The sequence below is a fragment of the Anser cygnoides genome, chromosome 9, assembly GCF_040182565.1.
Source record: "Anser cygnoides isolate HZ-2024a breed goose chromosome 9, Taihu_goose_T2T_genome, whole genome shotgun sequence".
NCBI lineage: Eukaryota > Metazoa > Chordata > Aves > Anseriformes > Anatidae > Anser > Anser cygnoides.
The window spans coordinates 22,742,707-22,758,580 of record NC_089881.1 but is presented as its reverse complement, the minus strand read 5'-3'; the positions used below and the strand labels follow the sequence as shown (position 1 = coordinate 22,758,580).

Below are 15,874 nucleotides of genomic sequence, written 5' to 3'. Positions count from 1 at the left end.
GGCTGAGGGAGGCTGCAGCCAGTGCTGAGCTCCCGAGGGCTCTCCTGGAAATCCAGGCACTAAAATGCCCGAACAGACCTAGCTCTGACAAATAGCACTTACTCTAATTGCTCAGTTTTTATTATCTTGGCAATTTTTTTTCCTTTGTAAGTGCTAATATCCTAAACTAAAGCTGTATTTGGTACATAGAGAAATTCTGTGCCTGACTGTAGCTTATAAAATTAATATATTGAAGCTCAAAATAATTAAGTTTATGGAAGTATAAATACTAGAATGTGTTGTACTATATAGCTCAGCTGCTTCCTTGGTATACTTTTCTGAGCCTTTTGCTTATTTTATTTCTTTGCTACTCAAGACAAATAGTTTCCTGGTTTTGATTTCATCCTGGGATTTTTCAGCAGAGCGTTTCTTAACAGCATAGTATTCAACAGGATGAATAACATTTTCTGTTTACTGTTTACATTAAAAAAATGAAACTTCTGTTTTTAAAAAAGTATTCCAGATGTCTCCAGGCAGTAGGAAATGTACATAGTATACAGTCTAATGAAAGAACAGATATAGCAGAAGGATTAAAAAGTGGCGCACGTTAGCAAATGGTCTGAATTTAAACACTAGTCAACACTAGGACTTCACTTTAGGTGAGTGAAATTCACATGTGAAATATTAAAATTTAACTTTATAAATACATTTCCTGAGGACCAGGATGTCGTGTGTTTCCAAATCATCTTTAAAACTTCCTTTTTCATTTAATTTTGATTAGATTTTCTAAAATGGAATAAACATGAAAGCATAAAAATGTAAACCATAAAAGCTAAATGCAAAGCAGATATATCAACAGCAAAAATATGAAAGCCAGACCCCTTGCTCCTCAAGTGCAACACCAGGGGGGAAAAAACCTTTGTGCTCTTGTTTCCGTGCTCCTCTCCTCTCCGCATTCCTGGCTCTGCATCCGGCCCCTTCCCTGCAGCAGCAATTATGGGCTGGCCTCTCCATGGAGCCACTCTTTTCTTTCTTTCCATCCCAGTCTCCTCATGCACACCTGCTTGGGCGTTTTTGGATGGGTAGATCCTTTAGGATGGTTTCAGAATGTGATCCAAAGGGCAGTTCAGTCCTTGTCAGTCTTTAAATATATATATACATAGGTAGTAATGGAGGGCCCCTTCTAGATGCATATTGCAGAAGGGTTTAGTAACAGGAGGATGTGTTCAGTGGTCAGCATAATTTCATGCCAGCATCGCCCCTGGGTGAGATGGAGGGATGTGGACCTGCCATCCCTGAGGGCTGCAAAGGAAAGGACAGACAGATCCAAGACGAGTATCTACCAGGTGAAATTTTGCCAGGGAGTGAACTAACTGGCCCTTACTTTCAATGATTTCTGCATCAGTTCTTAAGGTAGTGGTATCAACATGCCAATCAAATGCTATTTACAGTATTCTGGAGTTGCAGAAAAGATGCAGAAACTGCTTATGCAGTACTTTTGAAAATGCAGTTTTGTGGATTGGTTCTAAACCTTCGAGTGTTTTCTTAAACTTTTCTAGGTCTTTTTTGTCCATCCTTGTCTTTGTTTTCAGGAGAAATGTTACAGCACAGTCTCAAGCTGGTTTAATGGTAGTTTCTCTCCTCATTTGACTGAATGTAATCCCCTAAACTGTAAAATACAGAGCGATGCCTGCTGATGCTGAGCACGTACCGTCAGGAAATCACCTCCCTGTCAGGGAGGTCACCCGAGAAGAAGATACGGAAGGTTCAGGGAAACTCGGAGAAGCCTGCGGGACCAGAGCCACAGAAAATGTGGCACAAAATCATCCTTTTTTTCATATGTAGCGCCAAAGCTCCCATTGATTGAGAGCACCAGCTCTGCTCTTGCATGTCTTTTTCCCATGTCAGTTGTATGTCCTTGTACCCCCAAGCACCCCTGCTAATGAGATTAAAGGCCTGATGCAGAAGGAAATCCTCATACAGCAAATTTTTGGGAAAGCCAAATGTTTGACCAGTGGTACCTGCAAGCTTGGATGTGTTAGCTTACTGTCATTCTCTCCTTGTATTTTTCTCTTACCCCCAGGGGAAAGCGTCACAGACCACTCTAATTAGCAAAGGCTTCAGAAGTAGAGACTACAGAGACAGTGCCCGTGGGAACTTTGAAAAACACCATAAAATTTCAATTTTCTTTGCTCTGTTTAGAGTGCAGCAGCAAAATAAATAAACAAAAAAATACAGTTGGAGCGTCGTGGTTGCATTGTGTATGAGCTACATACACTCCAGGAGAACCAGGGTATGGCTTTGCTGAGGCTGTCTTGTAATTTCAGTCATTTGTCTGCTCTTTGTAGATGTGGACGAGTGTGCAGTGGTGAACGGAGGCTGCCAGCAGGGCTGCGTTAACACCCACGGCTCCTTCTACTGCCAGTGCCAGGTGGGATACAGACTGCACACCGACGGGCGCACGTGCTTACGTGAGTAAATGTTACAAGCACATCACTGGGAAAAAAAATGTTTTTGCATAAATGCAGAGGTTTGTAGACTTTCCTGGTCTCAATTTTGCTTAATTCATGAAGGATATCACTATCCTGTCTGGTTCAAGTGGTTTTCAAGAAAACAGACATTTCCAAAATTGTTCTCTTTTTTCAGAGCAAAGCAGTGACGGCATCCAGTGTTTCTGTGATGCAATTGTGTGAAAATATTTTTTGCTCTGAAGCAGGCTTTAAAAAATGTAAGGTCTTCCCGTCAAATGAGAACATTTTTCCAGTTCTGAGCATTTTTTAAGCCTGGTTTTAGGTAATATGAGAAGAATGGTCAAGTATGGTCGGGCCACATCTGCAGAATAAATTCACTCCCAGTTTTGTCATTGTCTCAGTTCTTGCATGAATTCCCTTGGCTGTACTTAAAATCAGCCAAATATGTCATCAGTCATTTCTTATATTATCTCAGCAGTAAATTTACTGATGCAACTAGGACACAAGATGTACTAGCACTCAGGCTGTGGGAATAATGTGTTTGGGTTTTTTTTTTGTTGTTTTTTTTTTAATTTAAGGAACTTACCATTTTAGGTTTGTTGGGTTTACCACATACAAAGACTTTCAGCATTTTGGAAATGCTGAAACTGCAATTAAAAATACGGCGAAGTCTGAATCTTTTTTTGGCTATGTCAGTTGGAGAGGGAATGAGTAAGGAAACACAAGTGTTAAATAAATAAATTAATTTAAAGCAAAATGGTTTATATTTACATAGAAACACTAGTGTTTTCCTATGAATTACAAGAAGAAAAGAAAAAAAAAAGAGAAATCCATCTTTTTCTGATGAGGTATGACCAGGGAAGACACAGAATTCTAAGATGTGATGTTTGAATTACATTACTCACTCTGAATAGTCTCATTTTCAGCAGTGGTGGAGAGGGAATTTCATACTAAAAATGAGTAACATGGCTTAAGGGAAAAAAGATTGAGAGAAGTGAATGATAAACACAAAAAGTAGGTATTGTGGGGATTCTGTGGGCAGTGTATAGTATTCTCGTGGCACAAATAATCAGAAGCTTAGTTCTGAGTTTTCCTAGCTGTCAACATTATCAGAAAGTGAGTTTTCATTTCAAGAATTTAAGCATTCAAAAGGAGTTATTAAAAATACTTAATATAACGTTCAGGTTTATTCAGAGTATCTCCAAAATTATCAAGAAGGAACAGAAATAAATCCTAAGATGAGAGACAGAAGGAAGTCAGAGAGAGCTGCTATCATGATAATGGATACACATAATACTGAGCAGGGAATATAGAGTTCCATTTAGCTATTTAGACAAGACACCAAAATAAATGGATATAATAAACTCTCGTGCATTGGAGCACAAGACAGAGGCTAATTGATGAGGACAGGGAGAAGCATTTTTTATAAAACTGTTCTCCAGGAGCACCCAGCGTTGGAATTTGGGCACTAGCTGCTTGCACTGGCCAGATACTGGTGGGAATGGAGAGTTTGCCTGGTCTACTGCACCAGTTTATACGTGCATTTTTGAGCACTCATCCGATCAAGAAGTAAAAGGAATACTGCACGTCTCCTTTGGCCTAGTGCAGCTGAGCAGAACATCCAGCATTTCAAATAAAGCTTACATTAGCAATAATATTTGTTCCATGAATACCTTAGAGGATGTAACAATCTCTCAGACATACTAAGAATAAAAAGGGTCCACATTCTGGAAATGAGCTGTTATGAAAGTTTATCATCTCAGCTACAGAAATAAGAAACACGCATCCCTTTATACAGGCTTTTGAGATGAATGCAGCCCAGATTTCTGTTATGTTCATTCTTTCCACGTCTTCTTTTCTTTTTTGGCAATCCTATGTTTCTGGGAGCAAAAGTGCCAAAATGACTTGAGGGAAGCAGATTTTGCAACCTAGATGGCTTGGAAGTCTCCCATACATAAGGAAGTGGATCTATCTTCTTATAAGATATTCAGCCCACATCTGAAGACTCAAATAGGTCTCCATAAGCTTAAGATAAGGTCTTCGATAAGCTACTTTACCATGTGATTGCATGGAAGATTACTGAAGTTTTGTTACAAACCCTTTACAGCAAGTCCTGTCCTGCTACCGCATTATCACAGCGTGTTTGGGATCCCGACTGTCCCTGGCAGTCCATCCCTGCGTCACCAGCATGATCTTCATAGCACTCTTTTGCTTGTACTCTGAGGCAAATGATTTCTAACGTGGGTTATCTTCTTTGGTGATGAACGGCATGTGAAAGTAAAATGTTTTATTCCTGAATCCTTTGATGATCTCTGTTACTTTGTGTTGTGCCACAATCCCATCTTTTTCAATGTTCCTTTTCTTCTTTAGCTTTTTGTCCCTCAGATTTTGCTCAATACTGAATTCATTTTTAGATATGTGTGCCAGTCTGAACATTCACTACAAATCAGGTAATTAAAATAACCAAGGGTAACACTGCCCAGTCCTTCTACTTTGTTTTCAATGCCTTGATTATGTTAATGTAGTGAATTTAACTTCGTTAAAGTTTAACCAACTGATGTCTGGAAAGCAGAAAATCAGACAGAAAACATATTTATTGTAGTACCAGGCTGTGTTTTTGGACTGATGTAAATTCATTGTCTTCACTGGAATTTATTCTTGTTTGAACTCCAAGAAGTGAAAGCAGAACAGAGATTTTAGAGCCCAATTCATCTCTGGTGCCAGCTGTTATCTTTGATGTCTGGCTTATGTAGAAGAGCTGTTGAGAAACAGCTCTTTGTGGAGACTTCCACACACTATGGATCTTAATAGAGGAAGCAACAAAGAAGGTATCTCTACAAATCTCTACTCTTTGCTTTGTCACAGAAGTAAAAGTACAGTATATCTGGTTACAGTTCTTGTCATTCATGAGGTTGGATTTAAGGTGATGGAAGATAAAGGCTTGAGGAGAGTGCTTGCTCTAGCCCCATGGTTACTGTCTAACTAGGGTTTCATACTCTTTTGTAAAAACATTGAGCATTATTATAGGTAATAATAGGTTGAGATATGTATGTTGAAGGCCAAAGCTTAGCTTCTTTCTGCCACACAGAAGCCTAAGAGACACTCAGGTGTGAGAGGACAGCAAGGCTGCTGCGGAGCTGAGCAATGACCTGAACAGAGAGCAGGGCTCGTGCTGGGGCTTCCTTTGCCACTGTACAGCTCGGTAACTTCCCAGATAGAAGCTGAAGTAACCACACAACCTGGTGGCTTCAGGGGCTGGAGACAACTCTTCGCTGAGAATTTTCCATTTTCTCCTGGAGTCAGAAAAGTCTCTTTTCTCTATCAACGTCAGCATCTGTATTGCACAGGTGTGGAGATGGAGCCCATCCGCAGGTCCTTGTCTTCCCTGCATGTGGCCTCCCACTGCCGTCCCCACATGCCGTGACACTGTCCCCTTGCCTCCGTGCCATGAGGCACCGCAGGTGGCAGAGCTTCTCTGCTGCCACTTCCAAACTGGCTTATGTCCAGAAGAGGAGGGAGAAAATGGCACCTTTAAAATTCGAGGCGTCTCTTCTGTCGCTTAGAGCCGACTTAAGGCATTTTTCACGTCCTGAAATTTTTCCATCTTATTTGAATATTCTTACTGAAAAATGGGTCTTTGGAAACAAATGTAGAGCAAGCGGGAAGCTCCAACTGTCGGTGCCTCCCTCATGGAAACTGAAGCTGCTTTCGGAGGTGGGCAGCCTCATCCCTGGTGCAGATCAGACGGCAAGGCCAGGTGCAGTGTGCAGGGAGGTGTCCTGGCTGCTGCTGCCTGGGCATTGAGAGTCAATAGCAATGCAAAAAATTCCTTCTCTTTTTAGCACATAGTCAGTGCAGCAACTAGTTGTCTGCTGATGGTAGTACAGGATGAAATGCCTCCTGCAGCAGCTTTTGTGGCCAACACTTCATTAATGTCTATGACAGATAACTGAGTTAATATTAATATTGCTAAAATAAACGTCAAAGCTTTTTGCTGACATCAGTGAGTCCACAGTCTGCCTTCCATGGAGGATCAAATAGCCTTTCCAGCTCCTCGTGGCAAACATTGTACATCCCTGCTGTTAAAATATATATAGACGCAGTCATGTACACACTCACGTACATACATGCAGCACAATAACAGGTTCAGATGATCGGTCTTATTTTTATATTCAGCGAGCGAATAGGTGTGGGTGGGTGTTAACATATTTTGGCAGGAAGAGAAACGTTTCTCCAGAGGCTGGGGATATATGCTGAACACAAAAGAATATTAATTTGCCTGAGTAAAAGAAGAAGCATCTTTAGAGAGGAGTTAAAATTGTCTTATGCCTTGTTGTTTACTCTGTATGTCCATGCTGCAGTCCTGCAGAGCCTGTGACTCCTGTCTTTTACTGCTTCCTATGCATGAGGCTGAGAGAATCAGCTTGAAAGACAATTCCCCTTTTTTAATCAATAATAGCGGGGACAGGCAAAAAACAACGGGCAAGTGCCAGTGGGGCTGCTCTGTTTTTCCCTCCTTACCTCGGCGGATCCTCGAGTGCTTTGCTGCTGTCAGATCAAAGGGTGGCTGTACTTCAGTCAGCATCGCAGCTCTCAGATCTTCCCTTCCTCTTGCTGCAGTCGTTGGCTTTCGCCAACGCGGGACGCTGTCAAACCAGCGCTGTGACTGCCAGGGAGAATGGCGCAGGGGACGGGAACAGGTGCATCGATGAAAGCAGTTCCGTAAGGCTGTAAAAATTACAGGACTGTGTGTTTTTTTTGCAGTTGTTCGTATATTTGAAACGGGAAATACGTTTTGGGGTTGTTGACGTGTGTTCCCGCAATGCTTCCTCGCCTCTGACCATCAGCCCCTGCGTTGACGGGGGGCTGCGGGCAGGACGCAGTGGCTGGGTGACGGTCACGACCAGCGCCAGCAGTCCTGCACCACCTGCCTGCACGCGCTGCAGGCCATGTCAAAGCCCCCAGGACAGTGCTTGGGCCTCCGCCCATTCCTATTTCCCCCCGCTTGCAGCTTTAGGAATTGCTTATTACCAATGGGGTTAAACCGACGCGTAGCGGAGGTGTGAAGTTCGCCTCAGCTGACGGTCACAAAGGTGTTTTTGGCCTCGCAGACCCCTGCCAGCTGATTGCACACTGACCATGATGAGATAGGTGAGGAACTTGGTGGTGTTGCAATCCTCATTACTCACCAAGTTGTGTGCAGAGTTGGCCTCCATATTTTATTCTACATGAAGTCTGTTCTTTAACTGATTTTGGCTTATGTTGCTCCTAATTGCAATCTGATTCATTCATCCTCCCCTTCAGGTTATGCAGTACTCACAAGCAGAACAGAAATGCTACCTTTGGGTTTGGTTGTTGGGTTTTTTTCCATATATTTTAAGAAATTCATCAGTTTTTGAATCAAACCTCCCCTCGCCAACACAAGCGCACACACATTGCACCCTTGAATATGCCAGCGAAAGATAGGGCCAAATCTGTGGATTTATTGCGCTAAAATTCCTGTCACAAAACCGTTTCCATATGGCTCCTCTTCTGCTCGGGGGTTTTTACGCGCTGTGTATGAAGTGTGAGTAAATCCTGCTGTTCAGCTTGCTTCCAGCTCCCGCTGCGTGCAACCAGCGCTTGGCCTCCAGGCCTGGCCTCCCCGCGCGGCCGCCGGCAGCCCCGGCCCGCTCCCTTCCTCATGGCCTCCCACCTGCCGGCCGCGTTGTGTCCCCGGGGATTAGCAGAAAGAGGCAGAAAGGGACAGCACCGTTGGGGACAGGGCTCTGGGGGCCTGCTCTGTTCTCCAGGCCGACTCCAAGCCTCTTGCTGCTCCTCTGCTGGCGCTGAGGTGCCGCAGAGGCAGGCGGCTGTGGCGGTTGGCTCCCTCATGCCTTGGGGTTGATGAGGGTCAGGCACCCACCGAAGGCAGCAGTTCGTCACCAGTAATTACTGAACAACAGAGCCCTATTTGGAGCCTGTTTGTATGCTGGTCACCTGCTTTTAGGATGGTGTAAATCGAAATATAATAGCACAACCTCCCCAGGAGAGGAGCTGTGGTCAGAGGAAGGAATCTGTCTTGTAAGAGGAGTTTGCCTGGCAAAATGAAGTCTGAGTGGGATGCTTTCATCCCATAAATACCTTAGCGAGTAAACACCTAGGAGAGAAAAGTGCTAGTTAAGCTGATGGACAAGATTTTTACAGGAACAAATGAGCCTAAAGTGGCCATGAATACATATGGGTTGGCAATTAGAGATGTTCTAAATAGAAGAGGTGGGAGGAGGTGAGCCTGGCTGGTTTTAGTTTCCAACCAGAAGGGATGGCTGCTGTAGTGCTAGTTTGGACAGAGAAACTGCAGGATCACGAGGGCGTTTACTACAGCAGCCACGGCTGTGCTGCAGTGGGGAACCACCCCATGGGCTGCTCGGGGGCTGACTCCACACCCAGGCGCCCCGTGAGGCAGTGCGGAAAGACCCGGGCCTGGCAGGGCGCAGCCTGCCCTGCACAGCCACCGCAAGGCACGGAGACACGTGGCGGCAAGGTGGAGAGAGAGGGGCTCTAGGTGAGGGGTGTATAGATGGGAGCTGCAGTGGCTTTCGTGCTTGCATAAGGGACATGGGCTTTACAGGATGTCTGCTAAAAAGAATTCGCCATTGGGTTACCTAGGAGTGGTAGGAAAAAACGTCTTTCACAACCCATTCTGAATTTCCCATGTATAAATAAACAGCTTCCACCAACAACTCTCCCTCTGCCAGGGAAGGAATTTTTAATCCTGGCCACTTTATATTTTCTCCGGTGTAAAGTCACGGTTGCTGTGAGCAAGCAAATGAGTTTGATGAGACCCAGTTCTCTCTCGTTTGCTGCTCTAGAGAGCATAAGAGGTGGGACTGGAGAACTAGACTGTGTCCTTTGCAACCTTGCAGTGACTTTCTGGAAGGGTCCGCAGCACACGCAGCACGTACAGTTTATCAAATGCATTACTGCCATCCCAGATCAATGCATCAGCGTGGCTTTTTCAGACAAGATTCCTGGATGTCCTGAGACAGCTGGGAAACTGAATGGTTTTAAAGTTTTCTTTGTGTTTTTTTTTTCTTCTTTTTTTTTGGTCTTGATTTTTTGGCCACAGTGTTTAACAGCTTGGGATAGAGTTTCATAGGGTGGAGTCTGTTACCCAATAATGTTAGCAAGTCAAACAATAAGAGCCAAATGTGTCGAGAAAGAACACTAATGAGTTGTTTTTAGCTTTTGCTAAAACCTGCCTGTGACAGCAAGGAACAGATATGTCAGAGTAAAACAAAAGCAAGTAAAACAAATCAATCTGTGGTTGCTTTATGTCCTGAAAATCTCTTCCCTTTACAAACTTTTATCTTGTCTAAGGGTTTCCAAGGCTGCTATTTTTATTCAAATTACTACATTTTACTACTGAGTACCCTATAATTTGTTGTTTGCTTGTTGTCATGTCACAGATTATTACAAGTTTTACTCTATGCTGCAATCATTCTCAAATTAAAGCTTTGGATGCTCTGAAAACCTTTATAATATGTAGGTTTAACAGATGCTGTTTGATAGTGATTTCATTTAATTTGTCCAAATAAAAAAAGAATCAGCAAATAACTCAATATTTGATATCAGCCAGGGAACGAGTTCTTGCTTGAAGCTAAATCCTTTGTAGACAGCAAACTGTTTAACTGCAGAGCTGAGTTGTCAGCCTTGAAACTGTCACATAGGATGAAGTGCTGCTGTCCCTCAGAAACCTATTTACAACCTATCGTGTTGAAAGTCCAACAGAAAATTTCAGTTCTAAATCCTTAACAGTGATATTATTTTATATTATCATGCCAGACACTCAGCCTGCAGACTTAAATGGTTATGTTCTTGAGATGCCAGGAGGTGAAACGAGGGGATTTGAGGCGTTCTGGGGCCATGTCCTCTGTCGCCAACAGTGGCACAAATTTCCACTGGCTACACAGAATGGGAAAGCAAAAATTGGAGGATATGAAAAATAAAATTCCAATATATTTAAATGTCTCTATATAAAATAGTTTGTTTTCGTTTTTCTCTTAGCCCCTTCTTCTACATAACTCTATATATTTGTTTATGGGGTTAGCCAAGGGAAGAGCCAAGCTGCAAGGTCTAGAGGAAAACACCTTCAACTGATGTTGACTTTCCTCCCAGTGCTCCTGTAGAAATTATCTTGCACAGACCTTGAGATAGCCAACGAAGGAGATGTCAGGCTGGAGGCAAGCGAGGAATACTGGTCAAATGTTTCAAAGCAGACAGTAATTAGTAAAAAGCTAAAAGTGAATTACACTTTTAATTGTAAGGAAATAACTTTGACTTTTAAAAAGCTTTATTTGAAACTAAGCCGAACTCTAGGGGACACATTTTCAAAGGTATCCTCCAAATTTGCCTCTCTAACGTTATTCACCAGTATCTTCGTGTAACCAGCACTCCATGTTGAAACCTCAACCTTGTGCAGAATATCAGATTTTGGTATGAAAACTCTGTCTCTTAACCCAAATCATCCTGTCTATGGGTCAGTTTGTATGTGTGCAAAGCCTTTGGGCAGGTACATGCTTCCAGCAGGTATGCATTCCAGGAATAAGCACGTAAACCACATTGAAGGTGTTGAGGTGGAGACTTCTGCAGGCACTTTATAAATGTGTTTCTAAGTTCTTGCCACTTAGAACTGCTTATCCTTGAAATGGTATGTTGTTGTTGAAAAAAGTAAAAAATCTTGATGTACAACATTAATGCCATATGTTTTTAGACTGAAAGAAATCTTCTGAGGGCTCTTCAGCATGTATTTTCTCTAGAGACTTCTAAATACACATTATTCTGTGGCAAACTCCACCACTGTATGCGTTTATTGGTTCACACATACTGGAGTGCTAATTGCTATTGTTTAGAGCAGCTCTTGAAATCTGCTCAGTTATGGCAAAATAAGGATGAAATGTACTTTTCCTGTCCTGCTTCCAAGGAATAATACAGCCACAATTGCCCACTGTTTAAAGTGCTGCTGCTCTATGGAAAATGCTGTCCAGCAACAGAGAAAATAGCACACAGGAAAACAATGGATTTAACTCCACACCGACTTCTGTCAAATATTTTTTTCAGTCTAATCTTTTACGGCTACCGTAATCTTAGTTGTTAGCTGTAACGATGGCAGGTAAGACCATTTTCAGGCACAAGTATGACCTTTAAGTTGACAGTGTGCTCTAATTGGTTTCAGTGATAGACCCCTGCACAAGTGGGAATGGAGGATGCTCACAAATCTGTCAAAATGAGAGAGGAATTGCCAAATGCGAGTGTCATCCAGGGCATTATCTTTCTGCAGACAAGAAGTCCTGCTTAGGTAAGAAAATGCAGACTGTTTCTTGGGAAGAAGGGTATTATTCCGTGCTCTGGCTTTACTGAGCTTTGAATGGAAAGAAATATGTTGGACAAATATATGTACGTGTTTTGAAACAACGTTTCTCCTTGTGATATTTACGTCAGCCAATTGTCTTGGGGGACCATTTTAGTAATGGCAATTACTCTGTGATCTCTTCAATCGTAGTTTCTAGGAACTGGATTTGTGGGTGCTGTAGTGTTATTGCTGTAGTGTCCCTTTAAAATAATGCCCCAGATACAGTTCCTGGAAAACTGGTTCAAGTAACACTGAACCAGGTCACTGAAAACCTATTTAGAATTCAAAAGGGCTTTTTAGCAGAGCTGTTTCCATATTCATAGAGAAACTACTGTGAAGAAAGAAATCACGAAGTCTAAGATTTCCAAAGAAAGGAGCTTAAAAAGTTGAATTCCAAAGTCCTGTACTTAGGCTGGGATTTTCAAAAGGATCTAAAGCATTTCTGACCTGAAATGTGTGGGAATTAGAGACCAAAATACCTGCTTTTCTCTTTTAACATGGTGCTTCGAAGCAAGGGTAGTTTATCAGCTTAATGGAGTGCAAAGTATCTCTAGACTTGACTGTGTACAGATTTTTAACAGCCTTGTCAGGATCAGGGTGCGACACTAATTTCAAACTCCTCTTTTTGAAAACTTGGCCAAAATTTTACCAATACTTAAATTGCTGTGTTGTCTGTACAGAATGCTGGCTGCTTTGCAAAATACTTCCTGCCTTGGATGTTTTACTCAGTTTTCTGTAAACCCTTCTGTGAGTAGCACTGCGCACTTTGGCAATACCAGTCTTACTGGGATTACTCATATGAGGAAGGTTACCAAAAAAGTAAGGTATTTCCAAGTAGCGTCGACCCTACACCGATGATTGGTAGGTGGAAACAGCAGTGTGTTTAATCCTAGGGTCAGCATGTTCCTTGTTTTGTCTTGGATGCATGTTGACAGTTCTGTTTATTTATGTATAAACTCAAGCACTAGATAACTTGCAACGTTATATATTGGAACAAATTTTCTTCCTGACCTCATGGCAACAGTCTTGAAATGTTAGGCATCATTTTTTACTGTGAATATACTATGAAACAAAAGTGTTTTTTCTCCTAGAAATTATTCAAAGCATTTTTTTTTGCCAAATTCAAGCTGGTATTTGACTATCTGAAAACCAAGCTAGAAGGAGACAGAGGGCAGGAAAGTGTCAGGGGAGCTGATACTTTAGCTATTAGCTGTATTTACGAGTTATGAAGAAATATGTGCAGGATGGTGGCTGTGGTATGGTTTTCCAACTTTTTTATTTTTTCTATTTGAAAAGCAGAAAAAGCGAAAAGAACGTTAGAGGCATTTGCCAACATTTTCTACGTGTAAAGTGGCAATTAATTACAGAATGAGGAGAAATAGCCCATTTTATTCTAAACAGCAGCTACACACATTGCAGCTTCAGAGCAGCTGCCATTCAGCCTGAAATTTTCATGAGTCAGTGTGCGGTGTTTGCACTGCCTGGGGCCTCTTTTTGCAAGTAGGCTGATTGCATTCATAAAGCTACTCGTGTTCAAGTGCAGGGGGCCGTGAGCATGGGACTGATTACAGCACATATGGAGAGAAAAAACTGTTGGAAAGCGGTTTGCTGTGGGAAAGGGCGAGGAGCTGCACACCTGACAGCTCCGTCCCGGGCGCGAGACGCCCTGACCCGGGAGCGTCGCAGTGAATAATTCGCGTTTTGCAAGGCAACGTCAGGACAGGGTGGGAGCAGGAGGTCAGGTAGGTGGGTGCCACACGTCTTTGCACGGAGGTTGGTGTTTGCAGCTGCATTACACGGCAGGAGTAGTTAGTATAAGGCGTATCTTTTTTCCTTAAAAATATTTTCATGCTCTTCCACTGAGATTTTAGGAAGATGGATGCCTTTAATAGCATTTAACTCCAAAATGCAGACGACTGAGTGTAAAGCTGAGGAAGGGACTGCTTGACAGAGGACTGTGTGAAGAACAGTCTGCCCATGTATGGCTCCTCACCTTTTCTGCTTTCTCACACATGGTATGAAACTGATGACAGGAATTGCCTTCATGCTGGCCTTATGCAGAAGAAACTTCAGGATTCAGGGATGTGACAGAGAGGATCCATCTCCATCAGACCTACTGAGACCCAGCCACCATTTAATCCAGATCATTTGACATCCGGGAAGTAAACAGATAATTCCTGCTCCGTTAATTTAAATGGAGTGGCTATGAGTGATAATTTAAGGGTGGTAGGAGTTAGGACATTTTTCCATGTTCTTCATGTGGCTCCTATTACCTTTGCTCTTGTTATAGGAAAAATCAACAAGCTACTTTGACCGATGCTGTAAATATGATGTTTGATGTTGTAAATATTCATGTGGAGAGGCTTAGACAAACAGATTAATTTGGAGAATAATGCTGTGGGTTCAGTCCTCCTGGATTCATCATTTGTAGACTAACATCAAGACATTGTTTTCACTGGACATTTGGAAATATAGCCATGTGGGTGTAGGGAGATATTTTTAATTTTAATACCCAAATGTTTGTCTCTGCCTTTCTCTCTGCTTCCTAGACATTGACGAGTGTGCAGAAGGGAGAGCCAGGTGTGCTCATCGTTGTGTGAACACTCTGGGATCCTTCACCTGTGCCTGTAATCCCGGCTTCGAGCTGGGGGCTGATGGAAAGCAGTGCTACCGTAAGTGACAGGTTTCCAGCTATGCATTTCGGGCTATCTTATCTGCAAACTGCCGTGCTTCATTTTTAATTCAGTTGGATTAGCACTCCCGGCAAAATAAATGTATGCAAAAACTCCAGCTTAATATTATTTTCTTCATCTTCTGCTATTGCCATTTTTGCAAGTTGATACGTTCCTAAGCCTCTGTTCACAGACCTTAATTACTGCATTTCAAAGAGCAAATATCCCTGTTGGTTTATCTTCAGAGCCTGGTGAATTCTGTTCCAGCGCTACCAAAATATTGCTGTTCTGTGAAATATATTCATTCCTGCCCTCCTTCTCCCAATTTTCTTACATATTGGATCTGATGCAGAAGAAAACCAAGATGACATTCTGCTCCTGTCTTCATCTGTCTAGGTTTACTTATGTTTCTCCAGAGACTGTTGACAGTATTAAGTAGATGCTTAAAAACGGGGAAAGAAAAAACAAGATTTGGGATGAAAAAATATAATATTTGCACAACTAAAATTTCCCAGACTAAAGCATCAGGGAGCCCTGTTGCATTCCCCCCCACGCAGTGGGGTTTCTCAAGCAGCAGTGCTTTTCTTGAGAAGGAGACTGGCTGCCTGCGCGGCTCGCTGAGAGGTTATCCCTGGGCTGTCCTTGAGGGTAAATTTAGATTAATAAAGGAGGTGTTGTGGAAGAGCTGGTGTTATTACGGACCTAACATAAGCTCACTGGAATGCAGACAAAAGTATGACCTGTTCTAGCAGAGGTGGGCAGCGATCGTTCAATCTAATAATACCCTGCAAGAACTTTCAGCAGAATTTCCTTCAGAAAACATACGGCATGCCAGAGAGGGAAGGCGCTCTTCAAGCATTTGCATGTAAGAAGTATTTAGTAAGGATAAAAATCAGTCTGAAAACATCCACATACATTAAAAACAAAAAACAATTATTTCAGAGAGGTCCCGGAGAATTATTTCATAGGTAATGGGGATCTGTGAGTAGTGCAATGGCAAAGGGAATGCCATTAGTACACAGATATGAAATGATCTATTATGGGCATAAAAAAAAAAGTGGTTTAGACCACTTAAGTTTCATTGTGATTTTCTGATCTTTTTTTTTTTCTCGATGCTCGGCACATCCCCATGGATGGCGATTCCCTGTGCCTTATGTGCAATGTTATGGAGCAAGCAATCAAAATAAAAACATTCTGTGTGTATTTATGGTCAGGATTATCACAGTGTTTAAGCGATTCACAATCTTTGTTTATTCTCTCATTCCCCCAGTGGCACTGGGGAAATCCTTGTTTTACAAACGAAGAACTAAGACAAAGTAAATGACGAAGATAATGCATTAAGTCAGATTCTGGGCTTCTTA

At 42.4% G+C, this 15,874-nt stretch overlaps 1 protein-coding gene across 8 annotated transcripts in view; it reads left to right on the top strand.

Moving 5' to 3' along the window:
- Window positions 1–15,874, top strand: part of LOC106032155 (multiple epidermal growth factor-like domains protein 6) — a 223,868-nt gene that overhangs the window by 154,560 nt on the left and 53,434 nt on the right. For all 8 annotated transcript variants that reach the window (XR_010833610.1, XR_007161622.2, XM_067002516.1 and 5 more), the window contains 3 exons: window positions 2,328–2,450; window positions 11,665–11,787; window positions 14,391–14,513. Coding sequence is in view for 6 of the 8 variants with exons in the window: in XM_067002516.1 (XP_066858617.1) it covers window positions 2,328–2,450; window positions 11,665–11,787; window positions 14,391–14,513 (369 nt within the window). In the remaining 2 variants the exon portion in view is untranslated. The remainder of the gene's footprint in view (window positions 1–2,327; window positions 2,451–11,664; window positions 11,788–14,390; window positions 14,514–15,874) is intronic.